At 39.6% G+C, this 16867-nt stretch overlaps 1 protein-coding gene across 3 annotated transcripts in view; it reads left to right on the top strand.

Moving 5' to 3' along the window:
• Positions 1-16867, top strand: part of CDKAL1 (CDK5 regulatory subunit associated protein 1 like 1) — a 669678-nt gene that overhangs the window by 630349 nt on the left and 22462 nt on the right. For all 3 annotated transcript variants that reach the window (XM_061194866.1, XM_061194868.1, XM_061194867.1), the window contains exons 14-15: positions 2537-2620; positions 5589-5753. In XM_061194866.1, the coding sequence (XP_061050849.1) occupies positions 2537-2620; positions 5589-5753 (249 nt within the window). The remainder of the gene's footprint in view (positions 1-2536; positions 2621-5588; positions 5754-16867) is intronic.

Genomic DNA, 16867 nt, shown 5'->3' on the forward strand with positions numbered 1-16867 from the left:
GCCCGCTGCTCACCTCCTGCTCTGCGACCCTGTCCGTGGCCCAGGGGTTGGGGACCCCTGCTTTAGGGGATTAGCTCTGCCTTTAGCATAAGAGAAAGCTGGGTGGCTGTAGTCCTAGTGGCCTAAGGGTAACTGTTGCCCTTTTTCTCCTGAAGCCCTGCTTTTTCCTCTGAGAACAGGACTTCCTTGCTGGATAGCAGAGGCATTCTTAGGTAAATCAGGATGATTATCCTAAATCTTGTTATGTGGTCTTTAACCATACTGGGTTATCGTGTGGGGCTGGGGAGAAAACAACTGGAGAGTAAGGAGGTGGCTCATTTGAAAAAACAGTTGAGGCTAATAATACGTTTGGCCCATAAGTTTCCTTATTGTCACCAAGGCAAAGTTGCCTCTTCCAGAGTTCCAGCTGAAACCCGCCCCCCCTTCCTTAACTTCCTTGTTGTTTTTAAGGTTATTTGAACCAGTTGATTCTCTTAAAGGTCATATTTGATAATTCACTTCATTGCAACTTCTTTCTTAAAAAAAAGTACTGCTTAGAGCATTTATTATTTGTTTTTGTTGGATTTTTTAGGGGTTGGGGATAGACTGCGTCAGTTTTTCATCAAAGTCCTGTCTTGCTTATGCTCATTTTTGCTCAGTAGCCTCTGGGGAACTTTAAGAGCCTCACCAATGAGACAGAATCCATAGTTGAGGGGACCAAAAGGGTGATTGGAGAGGTGTTTGCCACTATAAATTACTGCCCGTAACAATTTTCCTGAATCCCTTTGGCAAATAATAGTTAAATACTCACATACAAATAGTTCTCTGATGGTTGATCGAAAGCCCTGCCCTCTACTGTATAAACATAGCAAGTCTTTCTAACTCTATATGTATATATTACTGTCATTGTTATTCTCTCCAGATAAAATGGAGTAGCCCAAAAATGATTACTACAACTGTCCACGTTAATTCCAACAAGAGGAAAGAAGCGGCATACATTTTCAGTGGCTCTGCTCTCTCGTATTGTTGTTAATTTCCTGAAAACTTAATGTTAGATGAAGTGTAATTGCAGATTTCCTTAAGAACCATTGACAGATACTTATCTTAACTTATAAGCAACTCACACTGTGAAATGTGTGCAAACATTCTAAGTTTCCTTCCAGTAGAATATACTTCAGTGAAACCCAATATTCATCAGTCTTTTTTAATAAACAGGGCCATTAAAGCTCAAAGTAGAAGCTGGGAGTAGTTCTTTTGTTTCTCCTTGATCTTTAAAAGAGACAATAGTGCGGGAACTTTACACTGGTTTTCAAGGAGTGAACTAAGTTAAGTGTTTGATAAGTATCCTAGAAACCTTACAACCTTAGGCTAAGGGGGCTACATTTGAATGAGAGAGTGAAAAAGAGCAAATTATGGTGTATTTAGGTATTGGCATTGTATAATGGACAGAAGAGTTTGGTGTTCTTGTTTTTTTCTTTTTGTTAGGTGGTCTATTTAGTGCAGCTGTGTTTATGTTTCCTGAGTGGTAACTGCCTGAACATGGTGACAAGTCCCTACATATGAGAATAGGGATTTCGTCTAAAAAATCTTGCCAATGTGCTTTAACATAGAGGGTTGTATTTATCAAGTAGCAATGGCAAAAATGATTCCAGGCACAATTATCCAATACAGCTGGTTTGCTAAATCAGACATTTTGACCATGTTGTAAAAAAAAAAAAAAAAAAAGTAATGATACTTTAAATGTTGCATTTCACAGTAGAATGAAGTTGGAAATAGTAGACTATTTTAAAATGGTCACATTGTTTTAACCAACGTTTTGGCTGATTTAACTTCTTGGTTATTAAAAATGCATGCTTAGGTCGTAAATATAGATCCTGTAGAGAATTAACAGTCCCCTATTTTTGCTGTCTTTCTCTTAAAAAAATAAAATGAATATGGGGTCATGCCTGCAACAAAAAAGAGACAAGTTGCCCATGACAGAGAAAACGTATATAACAAGTAAATAACTGAATTAATCAGTAATTTCAGAATTGCATATAACGTGAGAGATGTTTAGGTACAGGGACTTAATGACTAGTTTTTAAGGTATTTTCTTTAGTGTTACATCCCTCATAACTCAAATTAATGTTTATTACCACTTTCATATTGCCAAAATATTTTCATGAATTTGGATTAGAAGCAGCTTGTTCTGGCTTGTTTTGCAACTTTGTTTCAAGAAAAACAAAGTGATATTTAGAAGATTTTTGTATGTCTTAGAAGCCTTAATTATCTAACTTATGTTGAAGAAGGAAATAAGATCAAGTTTTGTTTCATAGTTCTGTAAGAAAATAAGATTTTGTTCTACACTAATTTTATATTACTACATAGATAATAATGTCTTTCTGGAAATTTGAATCAGTGATTCTTGTATTGGCTGTTAAGTAGCTAGCAATCTGGAGTCTACTTTAAATTCAAGAAGACACGACTTACTGGTCCATAACTATTTGGGTTGGCATTTATTTTGGATTCTCAGGTGTTTGCCCTGATCTCTCCTGTTTTTCTCCCCTTCTCTCCACAGATTGGTGAGAGACAAAAAGTGTTAGTCACAGAAGAATCTTTTGATTCCAAGTTTTATGTTGCACACAATCGATTCTATGAGCAGGTAAGAGATACTCCCATGTTCTTAGGGTTTCTCCAAAATGAGAAAGACTTCTAAAAGTAAATCAATTTAAGCAAAAGAGACTTAAAGCAGGGGGGAGGTGTAGAATCTTGTCGCAAGAAGGCTATTTTATAGCATCAAGCCAACCAGGCTAACATGGGGCTTATCTTTGTGGCTTAATCTCCAAAACATTCTATACAAAGGAATAAGTGTGTTTTAGTCCTCATTCATCTTTGACAGGACCAGCCTCTGGCTTTGCGGAGTTTGGAACAGGCAATTCTCACTGCCAAAATCCCCACAGCCTGGCAACGTGGAGGGGAAAGTTCTGTCCAGAAGACAGGAAGGATGTCTGTACCGGCGACATCAGCCTGGAAGGGCAGGGATTTCCTCTCCCTGTCACAGCACTCACACAGGCTTTTGATTGGTTGGTCTGTTGGTTGGCTTTTTTAGTGTTGTTTAGTTTCAGGTGTTTTTTTGGGGGGTTTTTTTTTGGTTTTTTTAACTTCCACATTGATAAAAAACGCTGGGGGCAAAGGGAAAAGAGTCTGTTCGTTGGACTCAACTCAAGTCGTGTGAACAACTCTGGAGACCAGCGTAAGGATCAAACCAACTTCACTATGAGAGTTTTGTTCGAGGCCAACCCGAAGGGCTCCCCACTCCCTGCCCGTTAAAGTAGCGTGCTTTGCCCCACCAGCAGCCAGACTTCTATTTCAGCATTTGGGATTCCACTACCCCAGGTGGTAAAGCAATTCAAAAGCGATTGAAGAAAACAGTGCCTCCTTCAGGGGCCATGGACCCTGGGAAGGGCCAAGGAGGAGGTGTAATATGCCCCTCCAGGTTAGAGACTCTCATAAGGGCATAGGGATTTCATGGGTCATCCCTGGATCGTATTCGCTTTTCTTAATATCAAGTGAGTTTTCCTACTTTTCTTTTTTTTTTCCTACTCTCATCAAATGACAAGTGAAATTTTTTTCTGTGGGTCATGGCTTGGGAAGGCTCTTCAGGCCAGCCTGGGCAAGTCACGTAAGGGATGGGCAAGGGAAGCCGACCGCCCATGTTAGAAAGCAGGGAAGCAGGAGCCGGAGGGGCCTCCAGCATGGATGGTCCACGTGGAATCATCTCAGACTGGGCACTGGGTCCTCAGGGAAAGCGGGGGAGCTTTTCATGGCCCAGACTGAAGGTGCCCTGTTCGGTCCCCAGTAGAGACTACAGTTGAGGATGGATTCCGAACACTCCATGTTTGAGCTGAGTCTGTCTTCTCCGTTTTCCGCCTCAGTAATTGACTCCAGAGAGCCATTTTCCTATTCAGGCCAAACCTCTGCTCAGCCCTCGGGAGGAGCTTGATTGTATTTTGGTTGCCTCTTTCCTCTCCTTTCTCTTGCCATCTGGGTTTTCGCCTCAGCAGGGAACTTTTTTCCCCTTCATTTTAAAGGCGATGGCATGCCTCATTAGCTGTTTCCTCCAATTTAAAGCAGTCGAGCTTTTTCCAATTATTAAAACCGGAGGGAAAAAAACACTGAGCCCTTCATTCAGATCAAGGCAGCAGATCAAGGAGAGTTATTTTCCCCGAGAATAGTACCAGATCTCCCAGGGATAGTTTGCTCTAGAGATTTTCTTGTTTTATAAAAACTGATTTAAAAGGGCTTTCATATCCTGATACTACAGCTCTTTTAGTCCATTTGCTTGCCATGAGTAATCCACCACCCAGGTGACTTTTCTTCCTATACTTTGATGAAGCAGTGTACTCAGTGGCCATAAAAAATCAGACTCAGAAAGACCAAGATCCATTTTTGCCTCTCGGAGAAATTGGCTGTGGAACTTCTGGCTCTCATCTGATTTTTTTTTTTTTTTTTTTGGTCTCTACAACCAAGCATATCAAAATTTCATGGGAATTATTTTTCTAAAAAAAGATGACTTCCAGAAGATTGTATCTAGATATCAAAGTATTGCTGGATTAGAATTAGTCTATTTATTTTGGATTATGACTTGAAAAGATTGGCAAGTAGCTCAAGTACTGAAATAGAAGTGTGAGGGAGACATAATACATACAAACTACCTGTAAGTCCAAGAGGAGGGGAAACATTTGCTCGAGGTAAACAAGTACCTCCGTCAGTAATCTCTAGTGGAAAGGGACCATCTGACAGTTTCCTGTGAGCCAGCCAAAGTACCCTTCAGAGGCCTGCTTCTACGTGGAGGTAGAACTAACAAATACACGCTTTTCATAACAGAGCGAAAGAAATGAATGGCAGCCATCAGTTAAAGGAGTCATTTAGTTCCAAACACCAAGGTTTGGAATATTGAAAAGGTGGCTTTGAAATGTTCTTCCTCTTCCCCCAAAACACACACACACATGTGCACTTGCACACACACATATGTACCCAAACATGCGGGCCTTTATTTGAAGTGGCTGCTCAAATCCTGACTCTGACAGCGAACTTGGAAGGTATTAAAAGTATAAGGCTTTCATCGGTGGTGTCCCAGTTTTCTTCATTGCCTGGGACAGCCAAGAGTAGGGTATCAAAGGCCTGTCCAAGAGTGACTGGCTGATGCCTCGGGCGGTTCCAGGCCTGCCTTCCACGTGCCCTAGGACCACAGGCATCCCACAAGGAGAGAGCGCTGTCTGTAGCCCCTTACCCCTCCCAGAAATGCCTTCCCTTCCTGCTAGATCCCCAGGTCCTTGAGCATCTGGAAGATAGAGCCCACTTAGGAAGGGATCCCCAAAGAGAAAAAGGACATTAAGGGACAAGTGAGGAACTCTGAATAAAGTGTGGACTTTAGTTAATAGTAATACACCAATATTGACTCATTAATTGTGACACATGTATCATACCAACATAAGACGTTAATAAGAGGGACACTGCGTCTGGGGTATACGAACTCTCTGTGCTATCTTAATAATTCTGTAAGTCTAAAACTGTTCTAAGATAAAATTTTATTTTTAAAAATTAAGGCTTCTCTAATTTTTTTTAAGGTTTTAGTGCCAAAGAACCCCACATTCATGGGGAAAATGGTCGAAGTGAACGTTTATGAATCAGGAAAACATTTTATGAAAGGGCAGCCAGTTTCAGATGCCAAAGTATACACTCCATCCATCAGCAAACCATTAGCAAAAGGAGAAATCTCAGGTTTAACAGAGGTGAGTAGAAGATGCTTTTCCTCTCTACCCTGCTAGTAAAACAGCAGCTCTGGAAGCACAGTGATTTCCCACCATGTTTCTGTTATCATTTATAGTACTCTTTTTATGTATGCATGAGGCTTTAATCCTTTCTGACAGATTGAAATCTGAATTAGAAAGATGCATTTATGCTGATGCCTATAGCTTTGCTTCTCTGCCTGTGAAGGGAATAAGCTGTTTCTGCTTCTAGGCTAGAAACAGAGGGCAAAAGCCATTATTTTCAGGTGAAAGATTTAACACGGAAGATGATCTGATCCAGTATGTTTCTGTGTCAGTAGATCCTGAGTGGAAGGGGGTAAAGGAAAGGATAATTTTTGTGCTTTGCAAAGCTGTTTGTAATATAGTAAAAACCTACATACAGTTAAACAGGCATTAAACCATGTCAGCATATGTGGTTATGGTGCCTTTCTCTAGGGTGTTAGCTGAATATCTGCTTGAGTAATGTGGAGTGAAAATTAAACAATTTTTTATTTCTATAAAAAAGTAACCTGACCCCTATTTTATACCTTGGTAAATACGGCTGTTTGCCAAATTCTCTCTTACATTTCATTGAGCTACAGCTGTAAAAGCTGATGGAGTGTGAAATGAAAATGTGTATCACATTTCTAAGCATCATTTGATGTCCTCTCTTCAACACAATTGTTAAGTGCTCCCCAAAAAAGTATATAGTGATGACTTAACATTCAGAACAATGATGAGTGATATTTATCTGGCTATATAATTCCAAAATTGTTTTAACATATGTATTATCTTTTCCCTCAAAAGAAATGTCCAGGGCATGTTAATTAAGCTTTAGGATTAATGATGAAGAAGTTCATATTATCTACATTCTCGCTTATTGTGGTGGTGGACTCTGGAATCCAAATGTGAGTGACACCTCTCATGAGCTTGACGAGGACATGTGAAGAATCCGTGTGTATAGCCATCTGACTGATTATGGAATGACGTAGGCCAGCCTTTGTCAAAACCCTGCCAAGTGTGTCATCCTGCTCCACCAGGAGTGAACTCTCACACTTGATAAGCATAACCGTTAATGTTTGCTGTTGTTTAGAAAAAAATCATACATCATATGTGGGGCTTTGGATGGATGGCCAGGAAGGAACAGTGTAATCCAGCATTTAAATTATATTGCTAGAGATTTGGCTTTTGACATGTTAACTACTACTTCAGAAATTTTTAAAGGAAGTGGCTTTTAAAATTTTTTTCTTCTGTTTTTCCTCACGGTATGTTTTACAACGTTGATTTTAAATCGCCCCAGTGAAAAGGATTTTATGACAAATGGCAGTGGTGGGCAAATTATTATTTCAAGACCCTGCCTGCTTTAATTCCTTCATGTAAGCCTATTGAAAAGGGTGGTATTTTTTTTTAACATCTTTATTGGAGTATAATTGCTTTACATTGGTGTGTTAGTTGCTGCTGTATAACAAAGTGCATCCGCTATACGTATACATATATCCCCATATCCCCTCCCTCTTGTGTCTCTCTCCCACCCTCCCTATCCCACCCCTCTAGGTGGACACAAAGCACCGAGCTGATCTCCCTGTGCTATGCGGCTGCTTCCCACTAGCTATCTATTTTAGATAGTAGTGTTTGGTAGTGTATATATGTAGCGTTTGGTAGTGTATATATGTCCATGCCACTCTCTCACTTCGTCCCAGCTTACCCGTCCCCCTCCCCGTGTCCTCAAGTCCATTCTCTACATCTGCATCTTTATTCCTGTCCTGCCCCTAGGTTCTTCAGAACCATTTTTTTTTTAGAGTCCATATATATGTGTTAGCATACGGTATTTGTTTTTCTCTTTCTGACTCTGTATGACAGACTCTAGGTCCATCCAGAAAAGGGTGGTATTTTAAAACATCACATTAATAATACACAAATAAGGAAAAGCAGTACCCTTTCACTGGTTCCTTAACTGTAATGTTGCTTTCTAAAGGGGCAACCCCATTTAAATTCCATGGGGCAGCTTTTTCTATTCTCCTCTGCCTCCCTCCAGCCTGGGAAATGGTGTCATCAGTTCTCTCAACAGCCCTCCTCTGAGCCGGGATGACCCAAAAACCCTAGGTGAGACGAGGATAAAGGTCATTTGACTGCTGGCCCTTCTGGGCCTCTGGGAATTATAGTTTGATCGCATGCATGAGGCCAAAGGGTTAGCAATATTGATTTGGGCATTTACATTAAGGGAAACATCAGGCAAGTCCTTTATCACCATTTGAGACTTCATGTAAATTAATGAACATAGCTTTACGCTTCATTATTTGTCTGCTTTTAAAGATATGCCAAACTCAGGGTCAAAAATCCTTCCTTAATGAATTTGTCCTGGTGTTACAAATGGTTTTGCTAATGATATGAACCAAAATAAATTAAGCAGGAGGAGAACGGCTTCCATTTTTATAGGATTTAGAAGTAGATGATAGAGGTTATAATCCTGTCTCAGACATTTTGAGTCTTTGAGTACTGATACAGGTGCTGGAACTCTTTAGTGAAAACGTGAGCCTCACTCTGTGGATGAAGTGTGACCCTGGAAGCAGTTACACCTGAGTTTGCATCTGTGACTTGCCAGTTTACCCTAGGCCTGTGACTCCTCCGAGCTTTAGTTTAGTCTGTTAAATGTGACAATAATGTCTGTTTCATAGGGTTGTTGAAAGGAATGTATTCAATAGTGTATGTAAACCACCTAAAACTATTTTTGGGACGTAGTAAATAGTTACTAAGTGGTTATTTTCCCTTTCCCCCAAATCTAGCTTCTCTAGAAAGAGCAGACTCTGCAGATGACCGTGGTACTATCAGCTTTGGTCTTGTGATCACGCAGTGCACATTGTATTGGAGTGGGGGTGATCTGTTAGGGTCACCTTTATTATTTATTCAGGGCATTTATTCAGTGCCAGAGACACCAATCCCATCAGAATTTCTATCTTCTTAAATTTTCTAGGCTTTTTCTGAGTTTTTCTAGACTAATAATCTCCTCATACACACTTTGTAAAGAAACCTAGAAAGGCCAAAGCATCTAAAGCAAAATACTGTGTAAAAAAAATTATTTTCCATAGTAAATGTATTTCCTTGCATTTCCTTGTATTTCCTTACATAGTAAATATATTTCCTTTCCTTTCCAGACTAGGGGGAGAAGCACAGGCTGGGTACGAGTTATGAGATCTGGATTATAGGATTCTGGCATTTGCAGTAACAGACTCTTTGACCTTTTTTTTTTTTTTTTTTTTTTTTTTATTTATTTATGGCTGTGTTGGGTCTTCGTTTCTGTGCGAGGGCTTTCTCTAGTTGCGGCAAGCGGGGGCCACTCTTCATCGCGGTGCGCGGGCCTCTCACTATCGCTGCCTCTCTTGTTGCGGAGCACAAGCTCCAAACGCGCAGGCTCAGTAATTGTGGCTCACGGGCCCAGTCGCTCCGCGGCATGTGGGATCCTCCCAGACCAGGGCCCGAACCCGTGTCCCCTGCATTGGCAGGCAGACTCTCAACCACTGCACCACCAGGGAAGCCCCCTCTTTGACCTTTTGTATGTCACTTAGGTTCCCTGGACCTCGGTTGTCTCTAAGACTCTGTGATTGAAATATTTCATTTGACAAAAATGGATTGAATGCATACCCTGTGGCAGGACTTTGAATTCTAATTCTGTTCTGTAAATATTAATAGAAATAAGGCCTTGTTATTTTCAAATGATAATAGTTACATAAATGCCCATAACATGGTGGGAAAGGAAAGCTATAGTAAAGTCAAAAGCTTACTGTCCTCTCAGAAATTATATTCTAATAAAAACAGCATATAGTAATATCTTTTTATGGTTATTACTATTCCTCTTTTCAGTTCAGTTAGAGGAATGGAGGAAGAGAGGAAAGGGAGAATAGGATAGAGAGACAAAATTAGTCTGATTATTTTTAGGGAAGGTGGGAGCCAAAATCCCACCTCTAACCTAATAGGGAACATTTTAAAATAAATATCATTTAAGGGTAATTAATTTCAGAAAAAGGTTATGTAATAATTATCCAATGGAAGGCATTGTAGAGTTCAAAGGGATAAATATAAATCAAAGAAAGGATAGATCATGCCCTTTTCTATGGAAACTGTCAGGCAACTTTGTTCTTAGGAGGAAGAAGAGATGGGAGGAAGCAGGGGACACATAAATTTTCATAGACGTTCCAGGACAGTGATTCTCAAGTGTGGTCCCCAGACTTGCAGCATCAGCAATAAATGGGAACTTGTTAAAATGCAAATTCTTGGGCCCCAACCCAGACCTGAGCCAGAAATTCTGGGAAAGGGACCCAGTAATCTGTTTTTTAACAACTTGTCCAGGTAATACTGATGCAGGCTGAGGTTTGAGAGCCCCTCTTCCAGGAAAATGATTCTCAAGTGGGAAGGAGCGTTTGATATTTGTAAAAACAGTATGTTTAGTGAAAGGGGCCAAAAGAGTAGGAACTTGGGGAAAAACAGTTTTGCGATGTTTTAAGAGCATGATATTTTTACCATGTTCTCTCGTGGAACCTAAATCTGTGTTAGCACATCCAATTTAATGTGATGATCTTTTTTATACAATTCATGTTTCTTGGAAAATTACTGTGCCGTTCAGGCATTCCATCTGAAGAAAATCATTGGGTAAACAGGACCTAGTGTCACCTGTACCAAAATCCATGACTATTTGATAATATGAAAAATCATCTGAGAGCCATCATCAAAGAGTAGGATCAAAAAGCTGTTTTGCTTTAACTCTATTCTGGAGAATTTCTATTACAGAAAATTTCAAGCATATACGGAAGTAGAGAGACTGGTATAATTATCCCACCTACTTATCGCTCACCTTTAACAGTTATGTCATCTCTGCTCTTATTCACCCCCATCCCCCCTCTGATTCTTTTGAAGAAAATCCCATTTACCATTTTATTTCATCGAGGTATATATCAGAAAATATCTCTGAAAGATGAAGACTCCTTTTAAATACAGTATCAAATCTAAAATAATTAGCATCAATTCTTTATCCGGTTAATTTCAACACCGTGTTCAAATTTTGCAGTGTTGTAAGCAGTTTGTCTGAATCAGAAGGCAGATCAGGTCCACTCATTGCAATTAGTGAGTATGTCTTGTAAGTCACTTTTAATCTATCGGTGTTCCCTTTTCTCTCTTTTTTTCTCTTTTTGTATTGCAGTTTTTTTGTAGAAGAAACCAGGTTGTTTGTCCTGCAGCATTTCCCACAGTTTGGAATTTGCTAATTGTATCCTCTGATACAGGCTTCTCTGTTCCCCACTTGTTTTATAAATTGGTAGTTAGATTTAGAGGCTTAGTCAGATTCAGGTTTGAGTTTTTGACAAGATTACTTTGTGTGATGCTGTGCATTTCCATTATGAGGCATAGAATGTCTGGTTGTCTCTCTTTATGTGTCAGTGGTTGATGAGCATTGCCTAGATTCATTGAGTCATTAGGGGTTTCAAAATGGTGGCGTTCTAATTCTGTCTTCCCTTCCTCATTTATTAGCTAAAAGCACTTCCATGAAGAGAAACTTTGCCTTACTCATTTTTGTTTACCCTGAGGTACATTTCTGACGGGAAAGGTGAGATAAAGGCTTGATGTCTTTCTCTCTGTTTACCAGTTTTAAAAATTTGAGTTGATTCTGTAACATCCTCCAAAAGTAGCCAATGAGGGTTTTTTTAGTATTATTATAAACTCATGGATTTTGCATATTTGATATGGTTTTATCCATTGCAGTTATTATATTTAATTGGTGCTCAAGTAGTTGCATTTTTGGATAGTGGAAGCTCTTCAAATTGCCTCCTCAATCCTTTGACACAGCTCCTGAAGTCTTTGATAGTTACTTTGCTTTTTGATGTGACAAGATGTTCTAGGCTCATTCTTTGCTCCAGACCGGGAATCAGCCATGTCTCTAAGGAGCCTTGGTTTCTTTTAGTTAAACAAATGATATTTAGAGCCTACAGTGTGGGCTATTTAATTGGTCATTATATTTATACCTTTCAGCAGGTGGAGCTACAAAAATCCACCCCCCCCCTTTTTTTTTCAATTCATACTAATGCTCCCATCCAGGTCAAATTCTGAAATTTTCTGTCTTGCACCTGTAACTTCTTTCTTCCATCCCAGTTCACAGTAACACCGCGTAATTATTCATTTGCTTTATCCTATAATATTCACGTAACTGCCTAATAATAACTATACCAACACTATCACCAACAATATGATTACTGAAAGCAGTTTAGGTGGTGGTGGTGGTTTTTCCGCTGTTTTTGTTCATGGAGTGCCTCCCACTAGGGATGTACAGGCAAAAAACGGTTCTAAAGGCACCTGAAATAATTCTTCTTCATATAGTTATACCAACAAATCAGTACATAAGTAGGAGTATTCGTTTTCCATTTCTTTGAATTTTTAACACTTAATTTTGTTTCATAATTATGTAAAATACTTTGCAAAATCGAATCTACCAAAGTGTTCTGAGAAGCCCAACTTCTACTACTCCTGTCGTGTCCACCCTGTTTCCTTTCTTACCTATTTAAGGAACTGTTTTTGTTTGTTTTAGTTTTCAGTTTATTCTTCCATTGGTTTGTCTTAACAGTGTAAACATTTATATATATTACATACTTTTTATTACCTTCTTCTTAGATAAATGGTGGATACTTTTGCTATTTTCACTTAGCAATATATCTTGATGTTTACTGCCTAACTGTATATAGAAATTCAGTGAATGTTTCGAATGATTTTTCTTAGGCTGTTAAACAAAATACATGAAAGTCTAAATTGCTCTAGCACCTGAGTTGAATAATATTACCCTGTATGAAACCCAATACCCTTTTGGTCAAAGAAAAGACAGGCAGAATTACCTTATAGAGAGGACTGGCTCCTAGACCTACAGGAGTGGACCGCAGCCTGATGGAAGGCATTAAGGTGGCCAGAGAAACAATAGGCCACAGGATAGAAGTGGTCAGACATGCAAGCAAAACAAGGAAGGTCCAGAGCCAACACTGGCAGAAAACACCTGTGTCCCAGAAGAGAGGCTGCTTTGGCAGGTGGACTTCAAAAAGTCAGAAAACTATCCCTGTTTAGAAATGAATGCATCTGGTTACCTTAGCCTGGTACCATTATACACTTGATTCATTTACTTCCCTTTGTTGAGTCCATGATTACCAGGCCACCCTCTGAATATTGTTTGCCTTTCCTATGCAAATCTGCCTTCCTGCAGGAAGAAAATAGGTTTGTTCAGCCCCCTGTAAATGTGCTGTTTATAAATTGGCATTCCAGTTTTATACACTGGACTCCTGAGTCCCATCCACGTGATCCCTTCTGTAGATGCTGAGCGGTTCAGTTTCTGAGCTTTCAAGGCTGTGAGCCAAACCCTGGGCCATGTTAAATCCCCTAAGGGAACAAATGCCACCCCATGTGGCCTCTGGAGAGATTGCAAGGGATTTTTCCTCTCTCTGTACCTACTCTGCATTGCCATTGGCTAAATACTCCACGCCTACTGCTATGACACAAAGCCAGTAGTTATGGAGTGTTTATTATGGGCTAATTACTGTATCTTACACACGTTCACTCACAGTATCCCCATAATGCTGTGAGGCAGGTACTATTCTTATCCCTATTTCAGAGATGAGGAATCTGAGCATCAGTAACTCAATAAATAATAACAACTTATCCAAAGTCACAAAATTAGAAGGTGGGAGAGGCAAGCCAGGATTTATTTCTCAGTCATACCAATTTCCAAGCCTGTGTCCTTGTTTTTGAATTGTGGTAGAATACATATATAACATAAAATTTACCATCTTAACCACTTTTAAATGCACAGTTCAGTAGTGTTAAGTACATTCACAAGTTGTTCAGCCCATCTCCAGAACCCATTTGTTTCATCTTATAAAACTGAAAGTCTATACCCACTGAACAACTCCCCATTCACCCCTGCCCCTGACAACCACCCTTCTGTCTCTGAACTCACATACGAGGAATCATAACAGTATTTGTCTTTTTGTGCCTCGTTTCTTTCACTTAATGTAATGTCCTCAAGGTTCATTCCTGTTGCTGCATGTGTCAGAATTTCCTTCCTTTTGAAAGCTGAATAATATTCCATTGTGTATTTATACAGCATTTTGTTTATCCATTCATCCATCAGTGGACACTTGGGTTGTTTCCACCTTGTGGCTGTTGTGACTCACGCTCCTGTGAATGTGGTTGGACAGATATCTCTTTGAGATTTTGCTTTTGATTATACACCCAAAAGTGGAACTGCTGGATCACATGGTAATTTTAACTTTTTTAGGAACTACCATACAGTTTTCCACAGTGGCTATACCGTTTTACATTCCCCCCAGCAGTGCACAGGGGTTCCAGTTTCTTTCATATCCTTACCAGCCCTGATTATTTTCTGGTTTTTTGGTAGCAGCCATCCTGATGGGTGTGGGATCAAGCCTGGGTTTTTAATCCCAGGCCTATATTACCTTTCCTTTTTGAGTTGCAGGAGTCTTATTTGACAACTTCTGGACAGCAGTTTCCTTTTATATAACAGAGAAGCTTACACTAGGTACAAAAAAGGAGAGAAAAAAAAAATGATGAGAAAATGGACAGTATTAATCCTCTTCTCTGTGTTCTGTTAAAAGTGGTTCGAGTTGTGAGTTTGCCTTAGGAATACATGGGAATGTGAGCGCTACCGCTGCTTGGTAAAGACGAACCAGATTTACTGCTGACGTTCGTTCTCCTTTTATGGCCCATGTTATAACAGATCACTTGAATCCTCCCATTTCTGGGATTGATACTTAAGAAGTCAGAGCTATTTTGTGCCTGGCAGAAGAGAGAGAAGAAGAAAATTCTCTCCTAATTCTAAACTTAAAAGTAGTGAGTTTTATTCCAAAGTTTTCCTCTTATTAGTTTTATTCCTAGTCATAGAGAATTGCTTTAAAGAAAGAAGAAGTAGGGTGGCTTTGTGAAAAGAGCTCGAGATTTGGAACCTGTCAGGTGTGGGTTCAGATTACAAGCACAATTCCTGTGATGTTGTACAGCACACTTTCTTCAGTCGGTCTCTTCTTCTGTAAAATGGGCATAACTAATTCGCAGAAGATTAAATTAGATAGTGTGGACAGCGTGCCCAGTGCATAGTACATATGTTAACATTTGATAAAGGGATTCAGTAAGTATACCTTTAAAAATCAGTGATTTACTGGCTTCTATTTTAATATTTTTACTTTAATTTTCTAAGTGGTACTTTACTTCCATTGGTCGTCACTATACAACACAGTATAGCAAATAAGAACATGGATTCTAGGTTCTGATCACCTGCGTTTGAATCCTTGTTTCACCACAAGAATTAGACCTTGGGCAAGTTACTCAACCTCTCTCTACCTCAGTTCTTGCCTCTGGAAATGGGGGATCATAATAGTACCCACTTCATAGGATTTACATGGAAATGGCTTAGCAATCAAGAAATGTCAGCTACTGTTACAGTAAATGTTGGCTACTGATAATTAATCATAATTATCATTATTAATTTGTGATACATGCTAGGGCATCATTTTACTTCAAGCAGTGAAGGTAAAAATTGCATAATCTTTTATCATTTCAAATGTTGTGATCATCAGCCATTGGTTTCCTACAAAATGGCAAATGAAACCAGATTCATTTAGGGGTTCTTCCACACAGTGAGAATGACAAATTCACAGAAAGAGGCTCCGTAACAATCTTGCAGCACTGGCTGTTCTTACTGACAGGCATTTCTTCCTCTTATTCCTTATGCCCCCTTTTAAAGGAGAATATTCTAGAATGGAGACCTGGACCTACCCTGTTTCTCACAAGGGAAGGGAAGACTGCCCCAGGGTGCCTGGCTGCCACCTGTTTCTCATCTGTTGGGACTTTGATCCTAATAATGGATTCACTTGAGCAGTTAGATAGCTCAGCACCAACAGAGCCAGCTGCCCTCAGAAAGGAAGCAGAAGTTTTAAAGGGTGGCATGGTTTGCCTCATTACCAGACAAAGGGCCAGCAGGATATTCAGGTGTACTGAGTTTTATGTACAAACTATACTATATTTTCAGAGCTTTGACCCTTAGAAAAGCATTGTTAAAATGCTTTCCTCTCCATCTAACATTCATTTCCAAAACTACTGAAGTGAAAGGGTCTATTAGTTCAGGGCCAGATTTGAAAGCGCATGAAAACTGCATTCATGAGGTTAAGAAATGGCTTAACAATTAAGTTAAAACAGTTGAGAGTGGATCTAATTTCAAACAGATCAGCTAACCGTGTTAGAAGTAAATGAGGGTGTGTTCCTTCCTATTTTTCCTTCCACCCCCAAGATACTGGCTCCAATCCCGAGCAATTTTTCCTAGTTGTTTTTTTTTTCCTTTTTAACTTTATATAATATTGAATTCTTCATTGCCCACATGTTAAATTGTTGTCACAATTAAAACTGTAGCACATTTAATATTTAGTCCATTCCTTCCTTTCATATGGCTTCTAATTAGTTTCATTTGCAGATCCATTAGGACATATTTGGGTTTCACAGTCTAAGATACACAGCTTTTATTCTGTGCCCCTGAGCTGTATTTTACTGGGCATTACAGCTGAACTTGTATGATTATGTCAGTTCTAAAGGTCTTCAGTATGTTTGCAATACCTTCCATGGACCAATTTGAGTACCATTCAGAGTATCATCAGAGCGAGCTGATGCTAAACAATTAGCTTTCATTTCACTTGCATCAGTAACTGTGCGATCGCTGACGATAATTTTCCCCCTCCAGAGGCTTGTCGCTGGGGCATGGGGAGGGGAATTGCATGCATCAAGGAACTAATTGTGCCTCGATGATAATAATAATAGCTACTGTTTAGTGAGCCTCTACTATGTGCTTGGTGTTGAGGCTTTTTACCTGTATTACCTCCTTTTATTATTCTGGCCTGGGTTAGAGCAGCTAGAACACATGAAGTGTTCTTTTTTTTTTTTTTTCTTTTTTGATGTGGACCATTTTTAAAGTCTTTATTGAATTTGTTACAATATTGCTTCTGTTTTATGTTTTTGGTTTTTTGGCCACAAGGCATGTGGGATCTTAGCTCCCCAACCAGAGATCGAACCCACACCCTCTGTACTGGAAGGCG

Source organism: Eubalaena glacialis, chromosome 7, assembly GCF_028564815.1.
Source record: "Eubalaena glacialis isolate mEubGla1 chromosome 7, mEubGla1.1.hap2.+ XY, whole genome shotgun sequence".
NCBI classification, from domain to species: Eukaryota; Metazoa; Chordata; class Mammalia; order Artiodactyla; family Balaenidae; genus Eubalaena; species Eubalaena glacialis.